The following is a 17122-nucleotide window of genomic DNA, read 5'->3' as shown; positions in this document are numbered from 1 at the left end:
CCGCAGGCCGTAGTTTGCCCACCCCTGAGCTAGACTGTGCCATGTCAAAAACAGAGAAGCAGCCAATTTCCTTGGAGTCAGCTGGTCTTAGTGTCATAAGTATGAGAAAAGATTTTAGTCTCCTCAAAATGAGTTTTCAATCTCACGATTCTATTCTCTACCTATATCCCAAATACACCACTGTGATGCATGGCCAGAAAGGGTTAAACATCCTGCAAAATAAATAACCCTCAAAAGAAATGTGGGGAGATAATATTTGTGTTTTTGTGTATTTAAATTATATATATACACATACATATATATACACACACACACAGAGGAGTAGGGTCAACAATGTAATAAACAAAAATAAAAGGAGGACTTGTGGCACCTTAGAGACTAACCAATTTATTTGATGCCTCCGATGAAGTGAGCTGTAGCTCACAAAAGCTTATGCTTAAATAAATTGGTTAGTCTCTAAAGTGTCACAAGTACTCCTTTTCTTTTTGCGAATACAGACTAACAGGGCTGCTACTCTGAAACCTGTCAATGTAATCAACAGTCCCTATCTATTCTGAATTCTGATAGTTCAGAGATCAAAAGAACATCCTAGCATTTGAATGAATTGTAAACACAAGATATCTTGGTATTCATCTCTCTTTGACATGTACTGTGACTGGTGGAGGAACAAGCAAATTGCCTTATGTTAATTCATATAGCTAACTCCTGGTGATGGACCTCCTTCCAAATCATCTTAATTACCTTTTGTTCCTGGAGGAACTCCCAACTTGTCAAAGACGACATGAAATTGTATAAAAGATCCTTGGGTCCTGATTCTGTCATCTCAGATCTGCTTAGACTTCATCAGGAGAAGTTTGAGTTACAAGCCTGAGGTCCCAGTTATACTGGTACATCCTGAATATGAGATTTGGACATTGGACTATAACTTATGTGCTATTTCTGAAAGAACTCTTTGCAACTACAAAGCTCACCATCTCTCCAATGAATCTGAACCTCAATGAATTGAGCTCATGTCTGTATGTATATTGATCTTTTAACCATACTCTCTCTCTTTTGTTTTTTAATAAATTTTAGTTTAGTTAATAAGAATTGGCTGTAGCGTGTATTTGGGTAACTTCTGGAACATTCAATAACTTGGGACATAACATGTCCTATCCTTTGGAATTGGTAGAACCTGTTCTTTTATAGGATGAAATAAGATTTTCGGAAATCATCATATTTGACTTAGGTACCTGGATGGAGGCCTGAGGCTGGATCACTAAGGGAACGGTGTTGTTTGGACTTCTGAGTAACCAGTAAGGTAATAAAGAAGCTGTTTTATGCTGGTCTGGTAAATCTAAGTACTGGAATATCCACCAGCTTTTTGGGGTTTGGCTGCCCCATTCTTTGCAGTTCACCCTAATTGAGTGACCACAGCTGGCTCCCACTGGGACCCCGGTCACAACAGTTCCTTAGCCTATAACCAGCTCACTAGATCTATGAAGAGAATATGTACAAAAATATAAACTTTTTTACTAGTAGATGAAGTGCCAGACTCTGATCTTAGCTACACAGTATAAATCTGTAGAGTTGAATTGATTCTGGATTTATGACAGCATAACCAAGATCTGACTCTGACCAACACTGAGTCTTCATTTCAAAACAAAAGGTCAACTATTTAAGTAATCAGTAGAAAGAATTCCTTTTATTTACATACAATTCCTGAGGTTTTAACAGCATTATACAGCTGAATGTAATCCTGTGAGTGGCTTTTTTTCCTTTAATCTTCTTAAAACAAAGTTCCATCTTTGTGTTTTTGGCACTCGATCAGTATTAGTTTAAACATTTTGTGGGAGGACAGGAGGAAGTCACCCAGAACCTTAAGATAAATAGATGGAGAAGCTCATAATTCTATTAAAGGGTGGCCTAGTGGCTAGAGACCTGGACAGGGACTTCAGAGTCCTGAGTTCTACTCCTGGCTTTGCCACTGGCCTACTGTGTAACCTTGGGCAAGTCACATCACCTCCTTGTACCTCAGTTTCCTTTCCCCATGTATAAAATAGAGATAATGATAATGACATCCTCTCTTAAGTGCTTTGAGAACTCCTGAGGAAAAACACTAGGTATTATTATTTCAGCAGTCACTTTATTCCAATTCAAACAAGTGTATTTGAGTCAGTAAAGAGAAAGGTCTCTCCTGCTCTTCTGAACTTATATTTAGTCAAAATGTTAAAACAGGTCTGGATTAGTTTTCATGTACCCAAATCAATATTTTATAGCTAACTGTATTAAAATACACAATGCAAAACTTACATCAATAATCATATTGAGCCAGGGCAAGAGGTGTTTCAGTGGTACATTAACACACACTTCGGCTGTGTTTCGCAGCATGAAGCAGATAGTCTGATCTTCAGATACTCAAGGCACATATTAACCAAGTACTAGCACCTGCCCGGCATTATCTTGATGCTAATATATTATGTCTGCTTAGGTTTATATTTGATTTAAACAAGAAAGCTTCTAAATATATCTGAGAGCACACTTTTGGATTACGTACCTCCACTTATCCAGAAAGTTCATAACAGAGAAAGAGAAAGAAAGAACATAAAACAAAATGCAGAAAACCCTCATAAAAGAAAGGTTATTTTCAAACAGGTCTTCAAATTAAACGACAGGGATTTATTTCTCAATTTTTCCTTGTTTCCTGCCTCCCTCTCTCCCCCTCCCTGCACAGCCAGAATATTAAAACTGAGATAGGATCTATCTAGTTCCTTGGTGCCTGTGCCTGGCTACTACACACATTACTACTTCCAACAGAGATGAACCCCTTTCACCTTATGTTTGAATTGTATAAGCTAAGCTAAAATTATTCCAGGTGCACCTGATGCACTATTGAGAAGGCAATTGCAAGTTGCTAGATAAAGGAAAAAAGTCTTAGGGAAAACCAATGCAGGCTTTATATTATTATGACATGTATAGCATAATCTAGAAAATATCAAATAGGAAATAAAAGACAATGCCTGTTTTTCTTTCCCCCTTTGCCCCAACACTTTTTTTTTTTCTTAAAACCACCTCACATATTTAGTACGGTGCAGATCAATTGTGCTGTATCTGCACATGCTTTTAGACTGCAAGGTTTTTAGGACAGCCACACTATTCCATATGTATTTTTTTTACTACTGCACATCTACATTGTATTACGATTTCTATAATCATGCCCATGTTTGCTGAGAGATTTAAACATGGATCTAACCCCCCTGAAGTGGCCTTGCCAATCAAAAAGCAGCTTTGGACGGCATCCAGTTTCATATTTGAATTTATAGCTAGCTGTAAATCTAATGGACATCTCAAACACGGCTCAAAGTACCGTACAGAGCAGATATCAGCTTTTCAAGTCAACATTCCAAGCCACATTCTCCCACAAATCACCCAGACTGCCAATAATCAGACTCTCCAGACAGCCACTTTTGTAACCAGGGTTGATCCTGCAAACCTTTAGTTGTATGAGTACTCCCCGCTCATGCAGGGACCCCGTGTTACGTATGCAATTAGCTTTGTTGCAGACAACAGTTTGCAGGATCAAATCCCAATGTAGTAAAAAGTCTATGAAAGTGCCCTTTCATTACTTCACCTTGTGTTGCATTAAAATGTGATGCAACGCTTAACTGCAAGAGATCTAGTTACCTTTTTTCCCACCCTCATGAGATCCCTGAGGAAATAAATCACATTCTGTGCTATAACTGCATAATGAAAGTTTGAAATGGATTCCACTTTACAGAATCTAGGTCATAGGTTACCTCCACCCTCACTAATCATTACATTCATCAGTGAAGATGACCTGTACCTAATTCCCTTAGGTGACAGTAAATGCAAATGAAACAATGGATCAGTGGGAAATGCAGCACAAATTAACATAAAGACGTGTGAGGTAAAGATAGATCTCACCACTCTCACAAAATTGGCATGCATGAGAGGAATTCCATGCTTCACCAAGGGCCCTCAGCTCAAAGCAGCTGCTCTACAAGGGGCAGAGAGAGCTGAGAGAAGGCTTGAGGTCCAAATGTTGGAGGTCATCCCTTGCATAATCTGGAGCACGGATCTGTGGGTATAACCAGCACTCTGTTGTAGAGGAGTTTGGGGAATAGAACTGATGGAGAAGTAACTATGGCACTCCAGTCATATTAGCACCCTGCGACGATGGTGGTGGGGCGTGCTGGCCCACCAGTGCTACTGAAGCTCTGATGCTACAGGAGCTGCAACGGAGAAGCTTGTAGCTTGGGCAGGGCCAGTGAAGACTCCCTTCCTCCCTGAACTCCCCTGCACACAGCCAATTTACAGGGATAGTTCTGTCTTCTTAAATTATAGTCTACTGAAGGCATGGATCTTGCCTTATGTGTTTGCACAGCACCTATTACAATGGGGTCCCAGATCTCTCGGCGCAACTATAACATAATTAACACTAACACATGGTGGAATAAATCATTGGTTTGATGCGTTTTAAAAGCAGCATGGGGCTGTGGTTAGAGCAGGAGACTAGAAGGCAGGACTCCCGAGTTTCATTCCCAGTTTGTTAAACGGCCACCCCTGACAGATCACTCCCACTCTGAGCAAACTGTCTGCCACCAAGGTCCCTGCTTTACTCTAGCACAAGCTTCAGAGCTTGATATGTGGCAGATCTTGTGTGTGAACGTTTCTTGGCTAAGTTTGGAAAAACAATTTTTTAAAATAAAAGTTACATAAACGGATAAGGGGGAAAGTCCCTTCTGAGAATGCTCAGTGTGCATCTGCTAAGGTTTAAGACGGCTCAATCAGTACTCCTTTTCTTTTTGCTAAGGTTTAGTAGATCCTAATGAAGCCCAGACTCCTTCATAATGTCTTGAGGGAGCTAGAAGAACTACGTATTGTCCCCGCTTGGTCTGACTAGGGCAGTGGTTCTCAACTCTGGTCCATCACTTGTTCAGGGAAAGCCCCTGGCACGCCGGGCCGGTTTGTTTGTGGGTTTGTTTACCTGCCGCGTCCACAGGTTCAGCCGATCGCAACTCCCACTGGCCGCGGTTCGCCACTCCAGGCCAATGGGGGTTGCAGAAAGCAGCGTGGGCCGAGGGACACGCTGGCCGCCCTTCCCGCAGCCCCCATTGACCTGGAGCGGCAAACCGCAACCAGTGGGAGCCGTGATTGGCCGAACCTGCGGACGTGGCAGGTAAACAAGTCGGCCCGGCGTGCCAAGGACTTTCCCTGAACAAGCGGTGGACCAGAGTTGACAACCACTGGATTAGGGGATTCAGCAGGGTACTTGAGCTGCTCCTAGGATTGTTTACATGGAAGGATAGGAGTACCCAATGTGGACACAAGAACAAACGGATATAAACTGGTCATTGGGAAGTTTAGACTTGAAATTAGACGAAGGTTTCTAACCATCAGAGGAGTGAAGTTTTGGAATAGCCTTCCAAGGGAAGCAGTGGGGGCAAAAGACCTATCTGGCTTTAAGATTAAACTCGATAAGTTTATGGAGGAGATGGTATGATGGGATAACATGATTTTGGCAATTAACTGATCTTTAAATATTCATGGTAAATAGGCCCAATGGCCTGTGATGGGATGTTAGATGGGGTGGGATCTGAGTTACTACAGAGAATTCTTTCCTGGGTATCTGGCTGGTGAATCTCGCCCATATGCTCAGGGTTTAGCTGATCACCATATTTGGGGTCGGGAAGGAATTTTCCCCCAGGGCAGACTGGAAGTGGAGGTTTTTTGCCTTCCTCTGTAGCATGGGGCACGGGTCACTTGCTGGAGGATTCTCTGCTCCTTGAAGTCTTTAAACCACAATTTGAGGACTTCAATAGCTCAGACATAAGCAAGAGGTTTTTCGCAGGAGTGGGTGGGTGAGATTCTGTGGCCTGCGTTGTGCAGGAGGTCAGACTAGATGATCATAATGGTCCCTTCTGACCTTAATATCTATGAATCTATGAGATACTTACAACAGGACACACACACAGCAAAATCCTGCTGAATATCAAAGGCAGGAGAAAATCCATGGGAGTGAATAATTGCTGACCTGTGACTTTAAGTTGTCTTCATTTTTGAGGCATTCTACAACATTCAGCAATCTTCTAGCTTTAGGGGGAGAAAAAGGTTAATTTCCTATCTTTTTCCATTTTGAAGACAGCATCCCATAGTCATAGGCAGTGTGTCCTAGTGGCTAGAGCACTGCACTGGGACTCAGGAGGCATGGGTTCTATTCCTATTTTGACCACTGGCTTGCTGGGTGATTTTGGGCAATTCACTTTATTTCTCGATGCCTCAGTTTCCCCACCCCCATCTGTAAAATAGGGATAATGATGCTTACCTCCTTTGTCAAGTGCTTTGATGTCTACTGATGAAAAGCAATACAGAAGAGCTAGGGATTATTATTATTTTTATGGGGATGAGGGAGGCCACAAGGATGGAAGTGTTTGTTCCACACACTACTCCATATGGCTCCATCCTCTTCACAAGGCCTCACAGTGGCATCTTGATCTACACCTAGAATTTATGTTTTTGAGGGCTGAGCAATACTAGAAAACTTGCAGCAGTGTAAGTAAATCAGTTTAAAAGTGACTTGGTTACACCGGTACAAACCCCCGTTTGACACATAGACACATTTACATCAGTTTAAACTGCACTTCCTTAATCAGCTTATTTCTAGTTAGCTTAAAATGATTCCAAATCAACCAAAATGAGGCTTTGTCTGTCTAAAAGGGAAAACTGCATCTGTTCAAATTAAATAGTTTTTCAAATTATTTAGTCAGACTGGTGCAAACCCCTATGTGAACACTTTTTTCAGTGCAAGAGTGGCTTATTTTGGTTTAGCTTTTAAACCCATTTCCAAATGACACAACCATTTAAAAGAAAAAAAAAAAAAAAAGATTAAACCTGAAATAAAAAAAGTGGCCACACAGGGATTTGCGCTGGTTTAACTAAAACAGTTTAACTTCACACCTTAGGTTAAAGCTGTGTAACTTTCTTGGGTATGCAAAGTCTAAATCAGGAAGAATCCTTCCATCAACCTAGCCACATCTAAACGGGCAGGCTAGGCTGTCCTAACTACAGCGCTCAGGATGTGAAATTTTTCACAGCCCTGAGCGATGTAGCCACATTGACCTGTTTTAGGTGTAGACCAGGCCTAAGTATAAGACAAGCGATAACAAACAAATACAGACAGACTGACAGGGGAGCACAAGGAAATAAAGACGCCTGGTCATGGGATTTTTGCCAGAGATGCTCTGCAGCATTAGAGCAGGAGTGAAGCAAGCAGATATTGAGGGTGAGCCAGGGGATTGGAAGGACAGATCTTGCAATGGGAAAGGGGGCAAAAGAGTCAAGGGTGGACAAGATTGAGATATGGAGAGAATCGGCAACCATATTGTTGGGAGAAAGCTTAAGCTGGGGTTTGTTTTAAACACACTCAGACCTGCACTGAAACAAAGGGCACGTCTACACTACAGTGAAAAACCCACAGCTGGCCCATGCCAGCTAACTCTGGCTCATGGGGCTTGGGCTGCCCGGTGGTTTCACTGCTGTGTAGACTTCCAGGCTGGGGCTGGGCTCTACGTCCCTGCGAGGTGGGAGGGTCCCACAGCCTGGACTCCAGCCAGGGCCCAGAAGTCTACACTGCAGTGAATCAGCCCCACAGCCTGAGACCAAGTCAGAGGGCTCACGTGTCTAGTTGCAATGTAAGTATACCCAAAAGGTGTGAATTAACACCAGTCTGGTTATTGTGGATGCAGTTTTTGTGTAGACAAGCCCTCAGTTACATCAGTGTAAGGTTTCTAAAGCCTGATCTACATTTCAAATTTAGATCAACATAACTACATTGTTGTTTCAGCAATGTCTGGGGGGGGGAAGGGGGAGAATATACTCTGCTGCCCCCACCCCTGGTTGAGTGGTAGGGGAGAAGTAGTAAATCCTCAATGTAATTACCCTATAATCCCAATGTAAAGTTAAGCTATCCTGCCAATCTACTATTGCAGAAAATGATCTCCACCCGAACAATTAGCAGGGAAAGGTGGGGTGAGGAAGGGGATCTCCCCTTCCCCAGCCCATTCACTTGTGAGGTGAGGGTCTTCAAAGCTTAGGGGCCTGCATTTGGTACTAAGAGTTTGACAAGCCAGCAATAACAAGGCTGACACTCTGCTGCTTTACACTTTGATGCTCACTCAGAAGGCCAATTATTTGATCTCTGTACTTTGCTTCCAGGAAGCTCCATGTCACGTCAAAGTTCTGACATGGATGGCCGACATAGTGTGTCAAATGGCTCAGTAGTACATGGATCTTTGGCACCGGGTATGGCATTTCTACACATATTGTGCAGCCATTCATTCATTTGCTGGTCTTTACAGAGTATTTATTATAAGGCTAATTTACTAGAGAAACATCAGCTCTGTACAGAAAGGATCCTGTGAATGCTCTGTAGCCAGTATTTAAATATCAGCAATTCAGCCTTTTATAAGCAGGCCTACTCCTAATAAATATTATCTACCAACAATTTTTCCATTTTAAAATAGCAATAACCTTTGTACTTAGGTGGAGAAACCTAATTAATATTAAGGAACTCGTAGTTCACTACCACATATATCCCTTTTATAAGCAACCAGATTAAATAATGTAATTCAAAATCTGTTTCTATTTGGAGGGACAGGAAAGGCGAGAGAGATATAAAACTTGATCCCAATATCAAATTGCAGCCTTAAAATTCAGGGAACTGGGTTTTATATTAGAAATGCTATCTGGACAGACCTGAACTGTGTACCATTATACAGCAAACAACAGAATTATGGTCTAAGGCTTCCATTATTCCCTTCCGCCTGCAATGACCACCACAGGACAGCCTGGCACTTGATCTCCAGTATATTAATCGCAAGGATCCTCTTTCCTGTGCACCTCGCCCAGCTGAGAGAAGACACAGCAGATGTCATTGGAAGGGCACAGGGTCTTAGAGGAATTGCTGAGCTGCCCCTTTAAAGGGCTGCACAGCATGACGCCAGCAACGATGAGCATGAGGATGCCGGATCTTGCCGTGACACTGCGCTGCATTAGAGACGATGGTGATGATGATGCTCTTCATTTGAGCTGGAAGAAGCCAAGATGCAGCCAGCATCAGCTGCTTTCCAGAAAGGCTGAAGCCAGACTTCCCGGGGAAGGGTGAATTACATCGCTACTGCCCCGCACAGACACAGACCAGACAGAAACATGCCTGCCCAAAACATCCATCGGTAGCAATGCATCCTGCGCGCTCCCGGGCCACCTCCCCACTGCAGAGGTCAGGGTGCTCTGCAGCAATGAATCAGTCCTTGCTGCAGCCCCAGGATATATGACCGGCCTCCCCTTACACATGGGCCAAATTCCTCCCAGGAGTAACTCCAGCCTTTGCAGCGGAGTTACCCCAGAGATTAGCGTGGCCCCCCGAAGTTTCAGGGGGCCTTGCCCAAGGTCAGACAGCGGCTGAGGCACCCCGCGTCTCCAGATCCCCCTTCACGGGCCGCAGCCCCTCGCCCGCGCTCCCTGCCTTGCCCTCTCCCCCTCCAACAGACGGGCACAGGGCAGTCAGTCCCGGCGGGCCCCCCCCCGCCCGGGGCCGCCGGCTCACCTCCTTCAGCTGCTCCATCTCCGTGCGGATGGTCTCGTACTCCGCCTCCAGCTCCTCGTACTGCTGCTTGAGCTGCTGCTTCTCCTCCAGCACGGCCAGCCCGTACTCCGCCGCCTGGATCTTCTCCCGGGTGGTCTCGCCCAGCTCCTGGGAGAGCCGCTTGAGCTCGCTCCGCAGCCACTCGGGCTCCGACTCCATCACCAGCTTGGCGTAGTCCTCCTCCTCCATGGCCAGAGCCATCGCGGCCGGCCGGGAGCGGCGCCGCCCGTCCCCGTCCCCGTCCGGCGGGGCAACACAGCGAGGGGGGCTGCGGGGCGAGCCGGGCAGCGGGACGGACGCAGCGCCCTTAACACCCCCGCAGCCGCTGGGCTGCCATGGGCCGCCCTCGGCGAGCACAACCTGGCCCCGCTGCTGCTGCTGCTGCGCTGCCCGCTCCCCCGGCTGCCATGAAACGGGCAGGGCGCTCGCTTCGCTCTGGCCCCTGGCTGCACCCCCGCCCCAGCCGGCCCCTTACACCATGACTCCCGCCGCGGGCTGCGGCTGCGAAACTCGCTGGGCAGGCAGAGCGCAGTGAAATCATTCAAAAGGAACGGCCAGCCAGCTGCCCGCCGGGCCTTGTGGGACGTGTAGTCCCGCCTCCCGCCCAGCTCCAGGCACACGCGGGCCTCCGAGGACTACGAGTCCCACAATGCACAGGGAGGGCAGCCCAGCTGGAAGGCAGCCCCAGCCCTCTTGGAGGAATTCTTGCTTCAGGGAAGAAGCTGGCAGCGGGCTGAGTTATTATCATCATCGGCGTCCGGGCAACTTTCCCTTGTAACAGTGACGCCTACAGGCCGCGTCCAAGCTGGGTGGCTACATTATTGCGGGCGGGGAGTCGGAGTTGTGACAGTTTCTGGGATATGTGGCTTTCAGAGGCTGTATTCATTGCAAACAGGGGGTCACTAAGTAAAACCAGTGGAAGCTGGGCACCTAAATACCTTTGGGAATCGGACTCATTGTCTGTGATGGAAGTGAACTTAATACAGCAGGCAGCCTTCTGGCTTTTAAACAACACAGGACAATGTTTCCCCCCCCAAAGTTGTTATCATCAGCATCATTGTCAACCCCGTCTGTCTTCTTTGTTGTAGTTCTATAATTATTTATTTATTCACTGATGCACTATTGTTGTGCATGGTACCTTACAAACAAAAATATTTTGTTTGTTTTGATTTCCTCAGCTGAAAGATTACATAAATCTTTGCAGAACCAGGGATATGGATTTAGGCATGTGCTTCATTTTGTGCACATGAATGGTACACATCCTGTAAAGTTAATTATGTGTGCTCACATGTGTAAAAGTTAATTATGTGTGCATAGACCTTCTCAGCATCAGGGCCTTCTTACATGATCCTGTAAACCCTTGCTCACATGCATAGCTGCAGTGAAATCAAAGCTAATGCTTGCCTGAGTGAATACTCAGCACATAAGAAAGGGTTTAAATACCCAACCAGGGAGATTGCAGATTATGTATTCCTTATGCCACCCATTACTAAACCGAATTTTGCACACCTTGATAATCTGGACCTTATTCCCTGATAACCAGAAACTTCTATGCTTAAATTCTGTACCGTTTTCTTTTTACTTCAACATCATCTTAATACAATTATTAAACCTGGCTAGAAGCTAAGATGTAACAAAGAGTGAGGGCCACAAAGAATGGGAGGGGAGGAAAGGGAAGGGAGAACAAAGGTTGCAACAATAGAAGCATGTGTTTACTTCTGCATGTTATGCATGCTTCTTGAGGGTGCTGCTTTTGTTAGTTGTCTTCATTGTTCAAAAACTAAAACTGATATATAGCATTTTGGTAGAATTAACCGATTAAATTAAATAGTTACAGCTATTGTACTGTAAAGCTGTACCATTGCTCTAGCTTTCACTCAAGGGGGTACATTTAAATGCTGCTATAGATTCCTCCCTACATTTCTAACTGAAGTACAATGATTGCTAAATAATGCAGTTATTTGAAATTAAAAAAAACACCTTAAGTTATTGATTATGATTTGTATTGGGGGTGCTTGTTTATGGGGTGGTTATTATATTATTACTTTTGGGGTCTTTATGTAATTCTTCTTTCACTCAGCTTGTTTATTTCTTCATATAGTGCGACTGATGTGCATGGCACTGGGCAGATAAGTAAGAAGATGAGGTTCTGGTTTCCAGGAGTTTACAGTACGAACAGATAAGCGCAAAAGGGGAACAGAGTGGTAGTCGTGTTAGTCTGTATCAGCAAAAACGAGGAGTCCTTGTGGCACCTCAGAGACTAACAAATTTATTTGGGCATAAGCTTTCGTGAGTTACAGCTCACTTCATCGGATGCTCACAAAAGCTTATGCTCAAATAAATTTGTTAGTCTCTAAAGTGCCACAAGTCCTCCTTTTTTTTAATCACATGAGTCATTCCACTGAATTCAATAGGACTCCTCACATTTAAAGTTATGCACGTGCTTAAATAATTTGCTGAACTGGGGCCTAAATGAGCATTCTATGTAAACTATATCCGACATATAATTGAGAAGAGGCTTGCAACTGACGAGAATTCAGAGGAAAATAATTTGATAAGCAATAGAAATTTGCAGAAGTTACAAAATCTTACTTGCCAGGTATAATTTGGTTAAATAATTTGTACAGTGTTAGTTCATTATTAGTATTTCACCACAGCAGTAGTATATTTAGACCTATGCAGCTGTGAATATGGCCCAGGATTTTCAAGGACTACTCACCACATTTGCACACCCAACCTTCCAACCAGAGTTTCAGACTCAATGCCCATCAGTTATTTCATCTAACTTTAGCACCAGCTAGCAATGGCAGAGAATAAATTCCTTAGCAGGAACATTCCTTCCTTGTTACCAGCTTTATCTCCTGGCTTCTTGGTTCTTTTAGGATGGAGCACCCGAAATCAGAGAGCCTTACAACCAGCTGTATGGAGGAAGAAGCAGCAACAGCAGCTGATGTGGACAGTGTCGTGGGTACGCAGGAGTGGGTCCCAGTCACACTGGGCAGTGTGCCGGATGGGGCACGTTTCATTTTATACAGGGATGGCCCTAAGAATGAAGCAGCAAGTAAATTTCTGTGTGAAAGTAAACATCTTGCCATAATTTTCCCCACCAGGAGTAATGTGGTATTTATCCCCGTAAATCCTCCATATGCCTATTGGAGTTCTGAAGATCCCTTCCTTTTCCATGGTTTCACATCTCCCAACTCAGTGGCTCCATCTAACAGTCCCCCATCCCTCAACTGGGAATAACGTCATTTCACAGGGTTAATGTGAGGATAAATGCACTAAAACCTGTGGGGTGCTCAGGTTCTCTTGTACTTAAAATACTGCGCAGGATCTTTTCAGGGGGGATAAGGCAAAGCACCAAATTTATTGGTAATACACGCATCAGTCAACGCTGTATCCTATGCATATGATATATATTACACTCATGCACTCACATACACACACCAGCACACTCCATCTTGTTGTTGTTACCAACTAGTTGCTCCCCTTAACTTCACTGGCCAGGTGAGTTAGATGCGGGAGGGGTGGAGCCAGGCTTCTGTCGATCTGGATCGATGCTCCGATGTTGACAAGACGAGACCCGGGGTCCTCTGCAAGACACCTCACATTTATAGCAGCTTCCCTCTCATGCAAATGCAAAATCTGTGTCTGTGTCAGCTGGTCATCTGTGACGTTTCCTTCTGGATGTTGTCTTAATGCTGCCACATTTATTTTCAAAAAGTGTGTTTTCAAAAGAGGGCTCTCGCTTCTAACTCCCAAGGCCATCAATATGTCTGATCTTCTTTAATGAGCCCACTTGACAAGTTTTATTGTTCTTGGGTCCAGCTTCCATCCCCTCTCCAACTGGAGGTGCTTGCCTTCCATGCCTCACTCATTCAACAGGACAATTGATTAAAAGGGGGGAGATCTTGTTCTACTCCTAGCGAAAAGACATTTTTCTTCTACCTTAACTATCCTTAGGGGCTATAACATTATACCAAGGCTCAGTACAAAGTTTCTAGACAAGGATTTGATACAAAGTTCCTATATCAAAGGACTTGATATAAAGTTATATGAAAATAAAGGTTATATATGAAAAGACTTAATACAAGGTTATATGAAAATGATACACAGTTATGCGAAGATGCTTAATGCAGAGATTTATCTACAGCACTACAGGAGATAACTCACATTAATGGGGGTGAGGGTGGGGGAGCTGTATAAGTATCTACGGTAGATAGATTTTGCAACTGTCTTGGTTGGCTTGTGTAGCTCTCTACACAATAATACATGAGCATCCTCCAACCTATCCCCATCCCACTTGAAAAAGATGCAGCTCTTTTGATGAGGAAATGTAATCAGCTATTGTTGCCAGTTACCCTTTAATAAAAGAATGATGGTTACCAAAGAAGAGTAAACAGGACACAGTGAATGACGTAATTACTTCTCCACCATGGATAGAATTAATTTATAAGCCATGACATAGGACTAAGTACCCTGGGTCAAATTCTGCTCTAAGGCCTGGTCTCGACCTAGAACTTAGGTCGACCTAGCTACATTGCTCAGGCTGTGAAAAATTTCACACCCTGTGCAACCTAGATAGGCAACCTAACCCGCATTGTAGATGCCACTAGGTCAGCAGAAGAATTCTTCCACCGATCTACCTACCACCTCGCAAGGGGGTGGATTTACTACAGTGATGGAAAAACCCCTTCCGTCATGATAGTAGGTGTCTACAGTACGGGGCTACAGCAGCACAGCTGCAACGCCCATTGTAAATCCTGAGTAACTCCACTGAAGTCTGTGAATGTACTCCAGATTTACACCAGTGGAACTGAGAGCACGAGTTGGCCCTCTGCATGTCCAACTTGCCCAACTTGTTCAAAGCTTGTTTTAGTTTTATTGCAGCAGGCACAGCTCAGAATTTCACCTAATGTCAAAAATAATTGGTACTGAATTGGTGGGCAAGTGCCAAACACAATAAAAAACAATTACCTGTCTGAGCAGACATGAGGATTAGAACATTGTATATAACACGGGCTGTGCCTATAGCTCCAGGGCTTTTTCAGGCTGCTTTAATCTTCCACCTACCTATGTTCATCCAGATCCACCTTGGTACATATAAAAACATTCCCCTTTAATAAAGTGTTTTAATGTCTGAGTTTAACCTCATAGTCATGAAGCCACCCAGCTAATATTTTATTTTGAGGAACTTGTGCCAACTCAAACCTCCACATGGTTCATCTAGAGAGGCTGCATTTGACATGTGAATATTGAGGTAATGCCCTAATTCTCTTCCCTGTAACAAACTTGCCTTGAGCTGAAAAACAAAAGTTTGATGTAAACAGTCCGCTGCAGCTAACAAAAATTCCTTCTCTTTTCCGTTTCAAAATGCCTTGGAGTCCTGTGTTAACAGCAAACCTGTATGTATGGGGCCTGATTCCAAAAACCTCACACACCCCTGACAGCTAACACCCAGCTTTTATACACGCTCAATTATTTTGTCTCTAAATTCACATCCATTCCACATCCCCTACACTCATTTAAACCCCCAATGCACTATATGCAACCAAACTGGCTGGGCCTGCTTCTGATCTCACACCAGTGTTATAAGATGATGTAACTAACTCCTTTGACTTCAATAGATGCATTCCAGATTTACACCACAGTGAGTTCAGAATTTGGCCCATTGAACATGAAAGTCCTGGAGTAGCCCTGCCACACTTGACTTGCAACTGTTTTCATATCCTGCTACCGTTGTTGTTCTGCCAGGTCCATTCCCTCCCAAACTATACAAGCCAGCAAGGGCAGAAGCAGCCACTCTTGTCTACAACTGGCAAGTAGCTCTGCTTCCCAGCTGCCCAACAAGGAGAATCAAGGAGGAAAATGGCCAGGGTGGTGAGACTGCACACAATGCACTCAGGAGCAATTTTCTTCCCTGTATTCAGGGACAAAGACAACTGGGGGCTTAACGGGAGCTTTATCCCCCTCTCCCCCCCTCAAAAAAATTTAAGGATTGCATTAATAAATAAAGGAAATGCTGAGTTTGAAAGAGAAGCTTGCTTATCTCACTTGATTAAAAGTAGACAAATTTAGTCATGGTACAAAACTATTCATTAAAACTATATTCAACAGCTATTATTCTATTATTTCTTTAACTGTAGTCCCCTCCTCCACCACCACTTCCCCATAAAGAAAGTTGTCTGTGCCCCTGGTACTTTCCAACTTTCATGGGAGATCTGGGATCTGGACTGGACCTTAAGGAAATGAACCATATTGGTGGCCCTAGTCCAGGGTTCCTCAAACTTCATTGCACCATGACCCCCTTCTGACAACAAAAATTACTACATGACCCTGGGAAGGGGGATGGAAGCCCAAACCCCACCACCCCAGGCTGGGGAGCCAAAGCCCAAGCCCTGCCAGCCTGGGGGGCCCCGAAGCTTGAGGGCTTCAGCCCTGGGTAGTGGGGCTCAGATTTTGGATTCAGCCCCGAGCCTCAGCAAGTCTAACGCCAGCTGTGGTGATCCCATTAAAATGGGGTTGCAACCCACTCTGGGGTCCCAACCCACAGTTTGAGAACTGCTGCCCTAGTCTTACACTTCAAAGGGAGTTCATTAAAATTTCATTAAAATTGGGAACATCATTTTGATGAGAAAGGGAGACACAGGGCCTGGTTCTCCACTCTGTTTTTTGTACCATCAGTGGAGTAAACTGGTCAAAACTTTATGAATTTTGAAATCTTGAAAGCCAAAATTATATGGGGAATTTTTTGAAATATTTTGTTGACCCCTCCGCCCCCTTTTTCTTGACCAGTTATATTGCCAACCCTAAGCATTCAGAAATCATGAGTCAGATGCAAAACAAAATCAGGAGGCTGACTTTAAAACCATGAGATTTTGGAGAAATAATAAATTTGGGATGCTTTGTCATTTGTCTTGGTTTCTGAGCTTTTAGGGTGTACTCGGATAATCTTTTCAGGTTTTCTTTTCAACCACAAGGACTAGGGACTTAGTTTCTCTTTTTAAATGGAAGCTGAGATTTGTACATAATCACTTGCCTATCTGAGCTGGGGTTTTAAGAAAACATTGAATATTGCAAGAGGTATGGTAAAATCATGAGCGATGGCAACACAGCTTAACAAAGTGGGCTAATTGTTCTGTCATAGACCAGATTTGAGTAATTAACCATTTGTGTTCAGGATGGCTCATAAAACTACTGGAGTCTCATTACCAGATCCCATTCTGCAATGTTTTGCGAAATAGTCTTGTTGAAAATGTGAAGGAAAATGTTCAGCAGCAATTGTTAACATGGGAACCGCTATTTCAGAGGCATCTGTGGGCATTTTTGGAAAAGAGCAGATTGCCAAAGGTAGAGCTTGCCTGATGCTTTGAGATGATGGAGTTAGCATAATAAAAGCTTGTGATGCCTTCAATGTGTATGTGCTGGCATGTGTCCACAACCTGCACATCTGCTTCAAGAAGTTTCTGTGGGGAACTT

The 17122-nt window shown here is 44.1% G+C and overlaps 1 protein-coding gene across 3 annotated transcripts in view; it reads right to left on the bottom strand.

Moving 5' to 3' along the window:
- The window catches only part of BICD2 (BICD cargo adaptor 2), a 171184-nt gene extending 160986 nt beyond the window's left edge, over window positions 1–10198 (bottom strand). The window contains exon 1 of one of the 3 annotated variants that reach the window (XM_048857218.2): window positions 9605–10198. In XM_048857218.2, the coding sequence (XP_048713175.2) occupies window positions 9605–9844 (240 nt within the window). In that variant the 5' untranslated portion in view covers window positions 9845–10198. The remainder of the gene's footprint in view (window positions 1–9604) is intronic. The other 2 variants (XM_075130347.1, XM_048857219.2) reach the window with 2 other exon arrangements.
- Window positions 10199–17122: the final 6924 nt, after the last annotated feature.

The sequence above is a fragment of the Caretta caretta genome, chromosome 7 (assembly GCF_965140235.1).
Source record: "Caretta caretta isolate rCarCar2 chromosome 7, rCarCar1.hap1, whole genome shotgun sequence".
In the NCBI taxonomy this organism is placed as follows: domain Eukaryota; kingdom Metazoa; phylum Chordata; order Testudines; family Cheloniidae; genus Caretta; species Caretta caretta.
The sequence above is the reverse complement of the archived record's forward strand: the minus strand, read 5'-3'. Positions and strand labels throughout refer to the sequence as shown.